We start from the raw sequence: 16502 nt of genomic DNA, 5'->3' as shown, positions 1-16502 counted from the left end.
GGAATGCTTTGCTATTTTGGTTTTTATTTATAAAACTGTTACTTCATTCTTATTTATCCTGCCACAGGTATGACTCTTGCTCCAGTTCAGAAAATTCGCTAGTTTTGACATCTGAAAGCACTACAGGAAACAGAATCCAAAGCATTACACAAAGAACAGCTTTAATAGAGGGGAAGAACAAGGTATGTCACTTTGGAGGAGAAAATTCTTTTTGATGTGTTCCTGCTAACGTTGAATGGTTGTTTATGAGACTACAATGGTGAATTCTAATCATATTATAATTATGATATTACTTTATGAAGCAAATCTGATTGATAACACTGTCATGCTGCAATAGCATCTAGCTCACTACAGAACATGGATTGCACCTGTTCAAAACCAGGCCCTTAGTATCTCTGTTTGCAGTGTGGTAACAATACATAACTGACACAACATCCTTCCTCATGTAAACAGGTAGTTCTTAACTTATAACTTATGAATAGAGCTTTGGAGATATTTAAATTCTCATTTTGATATACTCTTAAAAGTAAGCCAGACAATATATATAGTAGTAGTTACTACTCCTGGAAACACCAAACCAGAAGTAGTCTGAAGCAGCCTGAAGATGACGAATGAGACTTCGTCGAAACGTCGCCAAGACATCTCCAATTCTACGCGGGAGAAAACCCGAACAACTAGAGACCTACATACTAACACCCGCGAAAACCTCAGAAAACATATATATATATATATATATATATATATATATATATATATATATATATATATATATATATATATATATATATATATATATATATATATATATATATATATATATATATTCAAGCCACAACATCTGAAGCCAATATATAATTCCGTTGTTTAATGAATAAAATATTAAGGAATATGATATTATTTTAGTGGTGTTCACCCAATGTCTGGTTCTGGTAGCTAATGAAAATGTTTGCAAGACATTTAACAAAAGAGAAGATCTGGAACAAAATATGAAATCTTTGCCAGGATGAAGCTAATATGAAAAAAACATATATTTCATGATTTCAGACAGAAATGCAGTGGGGATTAAGAAGCAAGTAGATGAGAAATGTGTATGTATTTGCCACAATGAATGGAAGGTGGAAACCTGGAAGGGAGACAGACAGATATTATGCCATTGTAGAGATTGTGCAGAGAACCAATACCAGTTCTCTTCACCAACCATTTTAAATGAGTTTATGCAAGCAACCAAGCAAGTTAATTATGAAAAAGTGATGCTCCTAATGATAGTGGTTTCCTAGATAACTAGGAAGTGGATTTCAAGATTTAAGAGAGAGATGTCTGATCTGGAGAGATGCACTTCTCTTTAAAAATCACTTCCACAGCATGGGAATCCTTTTTGATGGGGTTTTGATGTTGTACACCGACATTGACAAGAAAATGATAATGTGTTGCCCTCTCCTCTGGACAGAAGTTTGACATTGGGTGAAGCATAATCTTGGAAGGAAGCAACCTAGAACTAAGAAGAAAATTCCTGACAGTTAGAACAATTAATCAGTGGAACAACTTGCCTACAGAAGTTATGAATGCTTCAACACTGGAAGTTTTAAAGAAGAGATTGGCTAAGCGTTTGTCTGAAATGGTATAGGGTTTCCTGCCTAATCAGGGGGATGGACTAGAACAGGGGTGTCAAATTCACAGCCTCAGGCCAGATACATCATCCGCTGACCACCCCCACCCCCATTTTAGCAAAGGGGGAAAGTCATAATATGTCACATGATGACAATGTGATGCTGCGAGTTTGACACCCCTGGACTAGAAGACCTCCAAGGTCCCTTCGAACTCTGTTATTCTATAATCCTTGGTGCTTGATTACTGAAATGTGCTATTTGTGGGGCAGATCTTGGAGATGGCTTGGCAATTACAAAGAACTGAAAATGCAGCAGCACTTCCCAGAAATGGGGAAGTGTTAAATCACCTCATATTGAATAGCTTCTTTAGTTACTAACTGCTTTCTGCACCCAGCTCAAGATATTCACCATGATACAAAATCTTACCCGTCTTGACCTAGAATATTTGAAGGACTGCCTATACTCTTATTTCCTAAAAATGACTTGTCAGTAAATCACAGATCTCCTGACACTTAACAGTTAGCTTAATTTGTGGTCTAGAAAAAGATCAGCAGAAAATAGGTCAAACTGACTAGAAACTTTACTGTAGATGAAAAAGGAAGCCATACAGAACAGTTGATTGCCAAAAAGAAATACTGTAAATGACTTGACCCTTGTAATCTTCAGAAAGACATTGAAGATTTGGTTCAGAGGTGGTTTTATGCTGGTTCTCCCCAGTTCGGATGAACCGGTAGTGGCGGCAGTGGGAGGTTGCGACCACCTGCCCAGATGTCACCACGGACATTCTGCACACGTGCAGAAGGTTCTGCGCATGCACAGAAGCACCATGTGCGAGCAAAGCGTGCACCCAAGCCTGCACGCTCCCAGTTCTGAAGCGGTAGCAAAAGTAAGAAGATTTCATGCCTGATTTGGTTGTTTCACCAAGCCTCAGGCAGGACTCTTTTGAATATCCCTTTGGAAAAATAACCATTCTCATTCACATAATTAACAATACTGCATATTCTGTATTTTAATTTTGGACTATTAGGGTTTAGCTATTGGATTTAACTCAATCTGTAGATATGGGAACTTACTGCTCCAATACCGGGTTGATTGGAATGACCTGGTCAGGAAATGAATAAATAGAAACCCTTGTGGTGTAAGAATAAGACTCCGTTTGCTCACCTTTCTAAATTAAAGGATACTGACTCTGAGATTGCATTTGGTGGCCTTGAAGTCAGGCAGTGTTTTATGTTTACATAATGGCCATGTATGACCTGAAGACTGTTGGTCCTTTCCCCAGTCTTCAATCTCTGATTTCCAGGTGCAAGCAATAAAGATTTTTATCGATTTGCACCAAAACTCAACCAAATATGAACAACCTGGAACAAATGGCTAGTGAGGAGGCTCTCAGGCAGTGCTCCTCAATGGAGCATCCTGTGTCCCTCTGAAACTGACTCTCTTATTGTTGGTTTCTATGTGCATTTGAAACTTGACTTATTTCTTTAGTTCTGAAGAAAGTGATCCTGTCATTTTTGTTGTACTGTTGTTTGGTGTTTTTTATTTTTAGTATTTGTAATTTTGTACATGGAATGTTTTTAAATCATCATTAACATTATTATCTGTGCACGCTCCCATCCCGTCAAAACTAGACTCCTCTTGCCACATTAATTGACAACAAGAGAAAATAATTTATCACGGGCTGAAAAAAATAATCCGCTAGGAGATAACTTGAGTTTAGCATATAATGCCCTAAGAAACAGTTTTTATTTATTTTATTTATTCAATTTCTATAGCCACACGACTAAGCGAAGTGACTGTGGGCAACTTATAATTCTTAAATTATAAAGCAATTAAAACAATTTAAAAACATTAAAATAATAAAAAAACATCCACATAATAAATTTCTGATGAAAGAACAGGTTAAGGAAAGAGTCACAGAGAAAATATATCTATGTGGTTGCTGACAACCGATAAGATATTTGATGGCACATAATTAATGAAGAAAGTATTTTAATCTTTTTTGTTTTGAGCAGGGCTACATTCAATTTATATTTCTGCAGTATTAGTACATGTTTTTTTTCTCATTATAATGGCAAAAGATGGGACAATTTTGCCCTAATACTTTAGCATCTCATAGCTAGAACCTGATAGAATTTTCCATTATATTTTTATATTCTTCAGCTGGTTATAGTTGGCCAGGTTAATAATTTTATCTGTGCAATTTTATTCTACTATGTAGTTACATCTAAACATGAGAGAAACTTATTAAAATTAGGAATGTTTAATTAATCATTAACATGAGTGCTGGAATGGAAATATGGAACGAGGTGGTTAGGGTGCAGTACTGCAGGCCACTTCAGCTGTTATCTGCAGTTCAGCGGTTCTAATCTCACCGGCTAAAGGTTGACTCAGCCTTCCATCCTTCCGAGGTGGGTGAAATGAGGACCCAGACTGTGGGGGCGATATGCTGACTCTGTAAACCGCTCTGTATACCTATGAAGCGGTATATAAGTCTAACTGCTATTGCTATTTTGCTTTCTTAATTTTGAAATTTTCTGAGATCCTTTAGCAGGGTTAAAAAAGTTAGAAAATCAGGGTTAGAAAATTTTCCTTGTTCAAAGCTTATAATAGAGGCAAGACTAGTTTAAACATTTTCATGAAAGTTGCAGAAAATTACTTATGTGATCCTTAGTCCCTGCCTGAAGGTTATTTATGTGGGATGTAAAGTATATAAAATGTATCCCCTTCCTATCTCTGCTGCTTAGATATCAGAGTTACAGGCTGATTTGCAAAGGCCATTTAAATCCCTGCATCTTTTTTAATGTGAGTTATAGCAAGATATGTTATAAAAAGACATTAAACTTACGAAGAAATAACTATGATATCTCATGTGTTTGGTTTTTTTATTATAAAAATCTTCCTGCATTGGTATTACACTTCTGTAGGCATGAATCAGTGTTATTTATATGCTATAAGAGACCTGTGCATTTCTTGGATGGCTGTGAATGCTTTGTCTTCTTGGGTCAAAGAATACTATGCATGTGAATACTATGCCAGTGAAACCTGTCTTTGTTTAATTATCAGCTTTTCTTTATAAAAACAAAGGTGTTATTTTTAAAAAAACAGTGGAAAGAGGTGGTTATATAGAGAGATCATCCTTTATCTTTGGCAATTAAGCACCAGTTGGAAAATATTTGGTGACTAATGAAATATTTTTTAGGATGTATTGTAAAATGTTGGCAGGCTGCTGTTGAGGATGGTAGGGGAGAAGGCTAAAACATCAGACAAAAGTGTGGTTTGTTTATGAATGTGATGTTTGGGTAAAACAATGACAGCTTCCATTGTTGGCTGTTTCCCTGTTATTAATCACAGCAAAGTTAAATTTTGCTTTGTAAGCAGACCTTCAGAACAAAAGTGAGATAACTCATTAAGGGAATATCTAGACCATAAGTATGAAGTATATTTTGTGCTCTTTGAAAATTATCAAAATCATATAATGATCCCCCCCCCCAACTGTTTATCCACAGTGGCTTAATTTTTCAGACATGTGTTTCTTCTCCAGAATCTTCCTTATCTCTGAACATTCACTAATTGTAAGCACTGCACAGCATTTTCAACAATTAAATGGCCTTCTGTGCTAAAAACAGATTCTATTTTGCTTATAAAAATAATCTGAATGCCAAACTTCTTATTGTTATTTTTTAATCTGCCACATGCAGAGTTATTATTAATTGCCTCGCAACTGTATTTAGTATTTAATTTGTAAGTAAGAAAGACAAGAATCCCTTCTTTATCTTAGATGTTTCTCCATTCTCCAAATGGGAGCCAGATTTTCCGGGAAATTTCCTTGCCAATTTTCTTTCTGACCAGGATCTTCATTGTACACATATCGTTGGCTGCAGCATCTTAAGCATGGGATAAAACAAACATCCTAATTTTATATATTCAAAAGGAAATTACTATGATAATATAAAAGTGTCTTGGGAAAACGGCTTTCCTCTTAATTGTTCAATTACCTCCATAGGCTTTTTTCCCCATAATGAAATTTGCATTGGATTGAATCAATGCTACAGTTGAACTAGTGGCTGAAATTATTTATACTGTCCTGAGGAGAGGGAAAAATCATGTTTTATGTGTCTTCTTATATATTACAGATATTGTTTAAGCTGTGAAGAACAGTTCAAAATGTATAAATATAAAATTATTCTTCCTTTCACAGACTGCTAGCATCTTGGTTGTGGCTGAATCTAGAACATCTGGAACCTACAGCTGCATAGCATCAAATAAAGTGGGAAAGGACAAAAGAGACATCAGTTATTTTGTAACAGGTGAAGTACATTTCACGTTCCACTAATTCGTATGACATTTAGGTATATTGGTGGTGGTGTTTTTTGCCATTTTGTGATTAATGAATAGTTATGACAGATGCAACAGCATTTAATATCATCTAAGTGATCATGTTTGGGCTTGTAATTAAAATCAACAGCTAATATAATTAGGCATCCCTCTCAAATGCAGTTATAAAAGAAGTTGCCATCATTTCAAAGCGTCTCATGGCATCTTAAAATATTCTTGTACAAGTTTCCCCATGAAAACTATGCAATGCTACATTTGCTCACCTTAATGGCTAGCAAATGGATCCTTAAACGTTAAAATATAATGAAAACTTATCAGTACTAAATGACTATAAACATTTAGCTGTCATGGCTTGGTTTATGCTGACACAACATGTGTGCTGGATTCCCTCTGGATGAACAGAGGGAAAGTAAACCATGGGACCCAGTGATCCTGCCAAGAAAGGAAAGCTTTTTAAATCAGTTTCAGACTTAAGTAGATCTTGCTATGGGCTTTAAAAAGGGTATGAGAAAAGCATCTGTGTGAAATTGTTCAAGCTTAAGCTAGTGTAATTAGCTAGCATTTTCTTCTCCCAATCAGCTGAAGAAGAAAAAAAACACTAAATGTTCTGATTTACTAGGGAACAAGAAGAACAACAACAAAAAATATCTTTAAACTAATGCCAATTCAAAATGCTGATGGCTGTGAACAAAAGGCCAGGATGCTAAAAAGGATTTCCTTTCAGTGTATTCAAAATAGATACTTTGGGGGCTAGACTGATTGCTAGAGGTCTTTTAGCTTTTCAACAACTTTTAAGTTTGTTTTCATTTTAAGTCTGGCAAAACCAGAGAGAATGCTAAGGTGGGGACAGGAACATATGGGGGGAGCGGTTAAAAAGGCCATTCTCTTTTGAGACTTTGCTACTCTATACTGCCAATTAATTAGATTGAAAGCTAAGGGAACACAAAGGTGGGCACAATTGGCCTTTCCCAATGTCCCACCATGTTTGTGAAGAGAAATTCAACCAAGTGAATATTTTCCATCACTTATTCCACAAGATTTTTTTCCCTTAAATTTTCAAAACAAGGAATTCTTTTTGGTGGTAGCAATTGTTATTTGCTATAATAAAATACAGAGGGATCCCTAAAATTAATGGAAAGGAAAAATCCAAGGAGATTTGCATTTGCTGGAAGAATATTATGCAACATATGAAAGACAATATATTCAGCCAATCCTTTGGCCACCTTCTAATTAAGTACAATTAGATATACAATTAATATATCTAAAGCAAACCCTCTTTCATCAGATTGAACAAGGAAGTATAGTTGTAGAAAGAAATGTGGAGGGTTGTTTTTTTTTGCTAGCTATTAGTCAAAATGCAGGGCATCTCACCCAAATGATATGCTCCACCCAATGATTATAGATCAGAGTGAATCCCTGAACTACTTTTTTCCAACTACTTTGATTATGAATTTGATACAGAAAAATATCCTTTAGCCTTCCATTAATTATCTCCTCTAGGTTTTAAAAAGTAAAAGGAAGCAGAACCAAACAAAATCAAAGGAGCAGACAAAGTTGAAAAAGATATCAATTAACCTGAGCTTAGTCCTGTTTTAATATTCTTTTGTCTGTAATTAGGTTCCCTCCCCCACCATTGTCTACTCAGATTAGCCTTCAAGTTTTTGTTTTAAGTAGATTTCATTTTTAGGTGCTTCATAATAATCAAAGTTACTGTGGCCGCCTTAGCTATCTCTGAATGTTGAGTGGTTTATTCTCTATCTTCCATATACTCCACCCTTTCACTCTGATCCTTCCCCTATTTGTTGGGCTGTTTTGCTGGCACGCAGCAGGACCCTGGGTGGGTTTGCAATTACTGAGGGTGAGACAGGAACAGTGTAGCCTTATCTCCCGGCTGACCAGTGTCACTAAAGGCATTTTATTTTGAGATTCCTGATGGTGCTTGGCAAAGATAAACAAAATCTTCCATCAGGAAACCTGGGAGCGATTTCCACAGGAAGTTTCAAATCACTAAAGTAAATATAACTCTTTTACATTATTCCAGCCGCTCACTATTCAACTAGTCTCGGATTTTAATACTATGAGGTGCTAAAAAAAAGTAATTTTTTAAAGCAAATGTTTATTAGAAAGTATCTCTTTTTTCCCTCTCCTTTCTTTCTAACAAAATTAATGTGTTTAATATGCCTATTTTATACTCACCATTTTAAATGATGTAAAGTATCATTTCAAAAATTATGTTCTCAAATGCAAGAGGTGCCAAAAGTGGATTAGAAGTGACATATCTTTAGGAAAAGCGAACTGACCCTCCGAGAATGTTTTGATAATACTGCTCGTAACCCCCTATCAATGGTCACCATGGATGAGGCTGGTAGTTTTCAAAACCAGGTAATTTCCCTGTTGACATGTTAAAGCGTTCTGAAAATGTTTGAGCATCATAAACCTCTCCCCAGAAAAAAATATGTTGCCTGGCCCTCTATTAAATCATAAGAATTTGTCAAATTGCAAATCCTCGGAAGTATTATCAAGGATTACTTCCGAAACAGAAAAAGTACCGGTAATTCTTTTACTTTTGCGCGTTTTCATAAAGGCCAAATAGATGTGATGCTCAGGGCAGCATAAAATATATATTAACCCTTTCCTATTCCTGTTCCCAGTAAGAGAGGAATGCTGCTCACTGGCATTGGAATACTTCCGAACTTGGTTTTTTTTTATTTTTTTTTATTTTTTTTTTAAGATATAATTTTTATTAAACATTATTACCTTTAAAAAACAGAAAAAAAAACAATACAACGACATAAATACAACGACATAAGCAAGACAAATCATACATAAAACATACAGATACAGATGCCGTTTTAGACATACAACCCCCCCTCCCCCCCCCCCACGGTGACAGTCATTCACAGCCCAGTTTTTCTTTCTTTCCTCATTATTAGATCACTAAGCCACATCTTCTCATTGCAAGATTCAGGGATCTATTACAGTACCTATGTTAACTTTCCCCATTTTAAGTCCCTGCTGTTCTCCTAGTCGCCCACATATACCATAGGTTCCAGCTAAGATAATGTTCTGTTTCTCCTTTGTCCCTCAGCCAACCCGTCATTCTGTCCATTTCTGCGCATTCGTAGATCTTTTTAATTAATGCATCTTCCGGCGGTATAGTGGTGGATTTCCAAAATTGTGCATAGGTTATTCTTGCGGCCACAATTATATGCAGGCTCAAATGCCATATTGAACTGCTTATGTTATCTGGTTTGATGCTTAGTAACAGGTTCTCAGGTCTCCATTCAATGTTTGCCCCGGTAACCTCTTTTAACCATTTTTTAATCCTTTTCCAATATTTCGTGGCCTCAGTACAGGACCACCAAATATGGTAGAATGTGCCGTCCTTTCTTCCACATTTCCAACACAATGGAGATAACCCAGGAAACATCTTAGCTAACCTCGTTGGGGGGAAGTGCCACCTATACACCATCTTGTATATGTTTTCTTTGAATGCAGTGGATGTTGTAAGTTTAATGGTTTTACTCCATAGATCCCACCATTTGCCCATTTCAATTTCATAACCTAGGTTTCTCTCCCATACTGTTAGAAGGCTTTTGTCCATCTCTTCATTGGTATCTTGGCAGGTCAAAAATTGGTAGATCTTCGATAACATTTTTTTGTCTCCACCAAACAAGATCTTATCTAGCCCCTGAGGGTTTGGGTAGATCCCGAAACGTGCCTTATCACTTTTAAACCTGTTTCTAACCTGTAAATATTCCCACCATTCCAAATTCCTGCCCTGTTGCTCTAATTCCATCTTTGTTTTTATGTTGCCCTCTTCTGTCATAATATCTTTATACGTTATGTTTCTTGTCCAATTAAATAAACTCGGATGCGTTAAGGCCTCTAATGGTGCCAACCAACACGGAACCCTAAGATAATATTTTTTCCTCATTTTTTCCCAGACCCCCATCAAAATCTTCCGAATATAATGTCCCATGAAGTACCTATGGGGGGTGTCTCTTTCTTGCCAGAGGGAGGCATGCCATCCCTGGGGGAGGTCATGTCCCTCTATAGCCAATAGGCGCCTTCTATTCAACATCACCCAATCTTTCACCCATGTCATGATTGCTGCGTTATAGTATGCTTCCCAGTTGGGTACTCCGAAGCCTCCCAGTTCTCTGCGTTTTTGTAAAGTTTGGGCTTTAATTCGTGCTTTCTTGCCTTGCCATATAAACTGTGTCACTATTGTCTCCAAGGATTTAAAATTTTTTTTATCCAAATTAGTTGGTGCCGTTTGAAACAAAAACAAAAATTTTGGTAATACATATGTCTTGACTGTCGCGATCCTGCCCATCAGAGACAATTGTTTGCTACTCCAATTAGTCATATCTTTGGATACCTGTTGTAGTAATTTCATATAGTTATCTACCTTGATAGAGGAACATCTCTCCATCAGCCAAATTCCCAAATATTGTATTTTGTGGGCCATGTTGATCCCTAACAGGCTTTGTACTTCCCTTTTCTGGTTCAGAGTCATATTTTTAATTAACAGTTTTGTCTTCTCTTTGTTTATACGTAGCCCCGCTATCCTACCGTATTCTTCTATTTTACATAAAAGTTGTATCCCAGACGCCATAGGGTCCTCCAGAATAAAAACAAGGTCATCGGCGAAAGCCTGGACCTTGAATTCCTGAGCTTTAACTCGTAACCCTTTAATTTGTGTATCGCTTCTCACTAATCTAAGAAGGGGTTCTAATGTGAGGATAAACAGTAGGGGGGATAGCGGGCATCCTTGTCTTGTGCCTTTACCAATCACAATGTCACCCGCCTCTTCTCCGTTTACCAATATTGTCGCGGTTTGTCGTACATAAATTGCCCGAATTGCATTTAAAAAACTTTCTCCAAACTTCATGTTTTCTAGTTGTGACAACATAAAATTCCAATTTACCCGATCAAAAGCCTTTTGTGCGTCAAGAAACATAAAGGCCACTTGTTTATCTGGCCGAGCTTCATAATATTCTAAGGCATCCAAAATAATTCTGACATTGTCTTTCAAATGCCTTGACGGCAGGAAGCCATTCTGGTCAGAGTGTATAAATTTGTTAAGGAAAAATTTGAGTCTATCTGCCAATATAGCTGCAAAGATTTTATAATCCACATTCAAAAGTGAAATGGGCCTATAGTTTTTAATTTGGGTACGGTCAGCTCCAACTTTAGGCAAAAGGGTTATATAAGCCTCGGCCCATGATTTCGGTGCAATAGAATCCGTCAAGACAGCATTAAATATTGCTATCATCTCCTGTCCTAAAATTTCCAAAAAAGATTTATAGATTTCAACTGGCAAACCATCCATGCCAGGAGTTTGTTGTTTCCCATTTTTTTAACTGCCTTTTCTAGTTCCTCTAATGTTATCTTTTGGTTCAGTACCCCTTTGCTTCATTTGAGATCTTGGGTAGATTTGCATTATCTAAAATTCCTTAATTTGGACCTCAGAAACTTCTTCCCTACTATATAGTTGCTGAAAAAAGCCTTGGATAATTTCCTGTTTCTCCCCCTTGGTTTCTACTAATTCCCCTTTACTATTCTGCAGTTGAGCTATATGTCTGCTCTCTCTTTCTTTTCGAAGTCTATAAGAGAGCCAGCGACCTGGTTTGTTAGCATGCTCAAAAAAGTTTTGCTTAATCCCCCTAAGTTTTCGGGCGACATCCTCCTGGTCTAAAAGAGAGATCCCATGCTTAATTCTAGCCATTTCTTCTTTTTTCCTGTCGTCTAGTGGGTTCTGTTGCAAGGCTTTTTCTACCACCTCCAGTTTAGTTACCCATTTTGCCCTCTCTTCTAATTTTTTCCTGTGGGTACCTATTGTATGTTTAATAGCTAGGCCTCTCATATAAGCCTTGGCCGTATCCCAAAGTATTTGTGGGGTTACTCCTTTCCGAACTTGGTTTTTGACAGTGTAATTTCACATTTTTGTAACATTTTACAAAATTTGCAATTAGAAACTTTAGTTCTCCCCCCCCCTACACACACACTTTACATCAAGAAACTTTTCTGTGACCAGAAAAAGATTTTGATTTTTGATATTAAATGTATATATAACAGAAAAGAATGACCAGCAATAGCAATAGCATTTAGACTTATATACTGCTTCATAGTGCTTTTACAGCCCTCCCTAAGCAGTTTACAGAGTCAGCCTATTGCCCCCAACAATCTGGGTCCTCATTTTACCCACCTCAGAAGGATGGAAGGCTAAGTCAACCTTGAGCTGATGAGATTTGAACTGCCGGACTGCAGCTAGCAATCAGCTGAAGTAGCCTGCAGTACTGCACTCTAACCACAGTGCCACCTCGGTTCTTGACAATATGTCGCATTGTCACTCTTGACTAGTGACAATGTAAAGCATTAATTGGTCTTCTTCAAACCAAGGTATTCAGACTTTGCATTAATCAGGGTTAGATACCTAGTGACAAGAATAGTGATAAGAAAAATGGAAAACCCATATGCTTTCTTAGAAATAAAATAAGCATATATTTTAAGCCCTTTACATATTGATTCTTTTACCACGCCAAATACCCCTCTGTGTGTTTCATCCAGTTTATTTCTGTGAAAATATTCAATGCATCATAAAGGTTTTCCCATTGTGTCCTCCATTCACTCAATAATCCCACCCACCACCATTTAATTTCAACACCAGGGAGGATACTTGGACGATGTCCAGCAATGGATTTCACATTTTGCTACCACCATTTGCCGTGCATGCGCCCGGCCTTCCGTGCTTGCGCTTAGCTCACGCGCTTCCACCCACAATTTCTGCTACCAGTTCAGGTGAACCGGTCCAAACCGGCTGAATACCACCTCTGACTATGTCCTAGAAATTATATCTTTTTTCCAGATTTCCTATGAACTAAAAGAATGCTTTGGTTTTTGACAGATATACCAAACGGATTGTCGATTAACTTGAAGAGAGCACCTGTTGAAGGACAAACACTGGTGCTATCGTGTCTAGCGAACAAATACTTATACAAAGACCTCACCTGGCTTTTACCAAGGACAGCTAACAACCAAACAAGAATTAAGAAAGCCATTGTGAAGGAATATTCCACCGCGCTCCCTCTCATCATCAAGAACATTTCGCTTGAACATTCAGGCACCTACATCTGCCGAGCAAGAAACGTATATACTGGCAAAGACGTGCTTCAAGAGAAAAACGTTACCATCAGAGGTGAGCGCTGTAACAAAAAGGCTGTTTTCTCACCGATCCGCAAATTTAAGAGCGCAAGGAATGATTGTACAACACAACACAATGTAAGCCAATAAAGGACTAACTAAAAAGTGACACTTCACTGATATAATCTTGATTGACCACTACTGTACACTTCCAAATATGGAGGTTTGGACAAAGGAGGAGTAACAATGCCAAAAAAAAAGAAAGAAAAGAAAAAGACCTCCACCCCAAAGTACACAAAAATAAAACCTTGTCCCTAAACCTGGGCTCCCAATTTGGCTCAGAAAGTCCTATTCTACTTTGACAAAGATGTGGAAGTTGGAATTTGGGAGAGTCTCCCCCCCCCCCCCCCTGCATTGCATTTTGTGTGTTATGTTGTATTGTTCTTTGCAGTCTCCCACCAAGTGCTAATGAAAAACTTTGGACCCAACCTGTCTTCAGGCTTTGATATTCAACCTCCTCCCAAGTGTCAAAGCTGCATAAACTGAACACTTTTTTAAGAAAATAAAAATAAAAATAGAAAGACTGATGCCTTTGATCAACTTTGGACGCTTTATAAGTTAACTTTGGTGCAGAATAAGCACAGCTCAGTTTGAGAGATTGACTGGACTATGGTATTATTTACTTTAATCTGCTCTTTGTGGATTTATAAATATTGCCTGCTGAGCAAGTTCTTATGCTTATTTATTTGAATTCACTTTTTTTCCTACCTTAAATACACTCATCTTTTTTTTTTTTTAAAAAAGAAATATTTCTCAGGGAAAGCTCTGAGGAGGCTCTGAAATGAAAAATAACATGTTGAAATTGTTTGCATGAATTAGACTATTTAAATCCATCAAAACTGGGCCCATTTTCTTTCAGTAAATAGATTGTGGGAGATTTCCATTGGGTCTCCCTTTGCTTTCCTTTCAAATGACTCACCTACTATGTTAAACACCTGTTGACATGAATGGGAAAAGTCTTCATTGACATTATAATGAAGAAATATGTAACTGTTAAAACTAACTTAATAAAGAGAACTACCACATTTACCCTTACTAATAAGGTTTCAATCATCACAGCAAATATTTAATGTATTTAAAGTTAAGGCAACAAGTATATGTATGTATCTGTGTATGTACAGTATGTATGTGTATGAAACACACACACACATACATATTGCCACAGACACACAGACATACACGCACCATTTCTTTTTCATTTCCAAATGGTAATAAGATTTCTAAAATGACTAAACTACTGATAGAGAATTAAACGCAATCTATCATTACTTTTAAATGTTTCTTGTCAGTCTCTTTTGTGATTTTATTTCAAGATTTCCTCTGTATTATAAAATCTTTATAGGAAAAGAGTCCACTATTTTGAATAGAGCTGATGACTATATTTTTTTACAATGTGTACCTATTATATTTTGGGTGGGTGTTCATTTATGATTAATTATTATATAGAAAGTTTAGCCGAACATGTGGGAATGACAATAGCAAGAGCAAAAATGGAAACAAAACTACCCTTTGCTATGAAAACAGAAAAGGGGGAGAGGTGTCAACATGATGGCTTCTTGTGCCTGAGAACTCACCCACCCATTTCCTTCTTTAAAGGTAGCAGGACTGTGTCCTACAGCCAAGCTGGCCGTTCACGTGGGAATTGCTTTTGTCAAGCGGTTGGGGTAAACAATAGCATTTCCCCATCATACCAGTTTTGTAATGTCCAAAACGGGATGAAAACAATTAGCTACCTGGAAGTTGTCAGAGTGAAGGAAAGAATAATGGTTCCTCTTTTGAAATTTTGCCTATATCCTACCTTTTATAAAGCAATTTTTTCCCCCAGTGTTCTCCAGAAACAATTAGTGTTCCTGTAAAAGAGGACTTGGTAGCTATTTTTAATATGAAGAAAGCTAATCTTGTCCCTGGTAACTGCATGATAGTGATAGCTCAGCTTATTTTACTGTATTCGAGAGAAGGGGAGGGAGAAAGAAAGAATGAATGAAAGAAAGAAGGTAGGAAAAGAAAGAAAATAAGAAAGAAAGAAAGAAAGAAAGAAGGAGAAAGAGCAGCTCTAACAGGATTGTGGCGCAGTGGTTAAATGCAGCACTGCAGGCTACTGCTAGATCAGCAGGTCAGCGGTTCAAATCTCACCGGCTCAGGGTTGACTCAGCCTTCCATCCTTCCGAGGTGGGTAAAATGAGGACCCAGATTGTTGGGGGCAATATGCTGACTCTCTGTAAACCGCTTAGAGAGGCCTGAAAGGCCTATGAAGCGGTATATAAGTCTACTGCTATTGCTATTGCTATTGCTATTGCTATAGGTGGGGTTCCCAAAGACAAATTAGCAGAAACCTGAAAATTAGAATTTAGGGGATTGAATAAAGAACCTCTTTAACTTTAATAGAGCTAAAGAACAGAATAGAGTATATGTATAGAGAGAAAGATTCAATCCACCAAAAAAGGGGGGGATTTATACCAGTTTACAAGATGAATTGAAAAACAGTTACATAAGCTTATTTTATAAAGTGCTATTAGGTTTAGAGTTTAATACGGACAATGCTATGAATTTAAAAATGCTCCATAGGACATCATAGACATAAGGAGGGATACTGTTTCTGGTTTTTTGGGGGCTGGGCAATTCATAAAAATAGCTATGAATTACAATGGTAGCTACATGTTTTTCCTGCGTTGCTGCTTATGTTGAAAGTTATAATCTCTGTATTCCACAGTGATGTCACTGAAGGCAAAGAGTTTAGACAAGCCTCTTTTAACTCCCCCCCCCCCCCCAAACTCCCCATGACCAGTACTAAATCATGCACATGTACTGTCTGGAACATACAAATTTTGGTCTTCTCGGAACGATTTAGCATTGCCTACGTGATGGGAGAAACTCTGCAGGTTAAACTTCAAATGTGTTTTTTTGCCGATTTTTGTCACTTCATAATGCAATATTTTAAAAAATAATTTAAAAAATACAAAAAAAAGATGGAAGGGCAGAGGTGTTTAACATAAAATAGCATTTTATTTGCTGGTCGTGTTTATGGGGAGATAATTTCTTTTCTGTCTCAGGGTTGATTAATTTTCTCTGTCTGGCTATTGAAGGCATCAGATCAACTGTATTGTTGTAACGGAGGACTTTGTATCATGCCAGAGTTCCCCTTCGTGTTTCTGGGATTAGAGAAGCTACAGTTTACAAGTAATTTCTTTGGTCCAGAAGTAATTCATTGTTGACTGTGTACAGAATAGTCAGACTGGTTGCAACTGAAATCAAAGAGAGATTGGTACTTCAGTCAAGGGAAAATCCCTAAGGATCTTTTGGAAAATCCCAAAACTTAAAATCAGAAAATGTACATGTAAGAATCAGGAA

General features: G+C 37.1%; 1 protein-coding gene across 1 annotated transcript in view; it reads left to right on the top strand.

Annotated features, from left to right (window-relative positions):
- Positions 1–16502, top strand: part of FLT1 (fms related receptor tyrosine kinase 1) — a 128196-nt gene that overhangs the window by 59595 nt on the left and 52099 nt on the right. Inside the window, exons 11-13 of the mRNA XM_032219936.1 lie at positions 68–182; positions 5809–5917; positions 12859–13149. Coding sequence (XP_032075827.1) covers positions 68–182; positions 5809–5917; positions 12859–13149 — 515 coding nt within the window. The remainder of the gene's footprint in view (positions 1–67; positions 183–5808; positions 5918–12858; positions 13150–16502) is intronic.

The sequence above is a fragment of the Thamnophis elegans genome, chromosome 6, assembly GCF_009769535.1.
Source record: "Thamnophis elegans isolate rThaEle1 chromosome 6, rThaEle1.pri, whole genome shotgun sequence".
NCBI lineage: Eukaryota > Metazoa > Chordata > Lepidosauria > Squamata > Colubridae > Thamnophis > Thamnophis elegans.
This window is presented reverse-complemented; position numbering and strand designations above follow the sequence as displayed.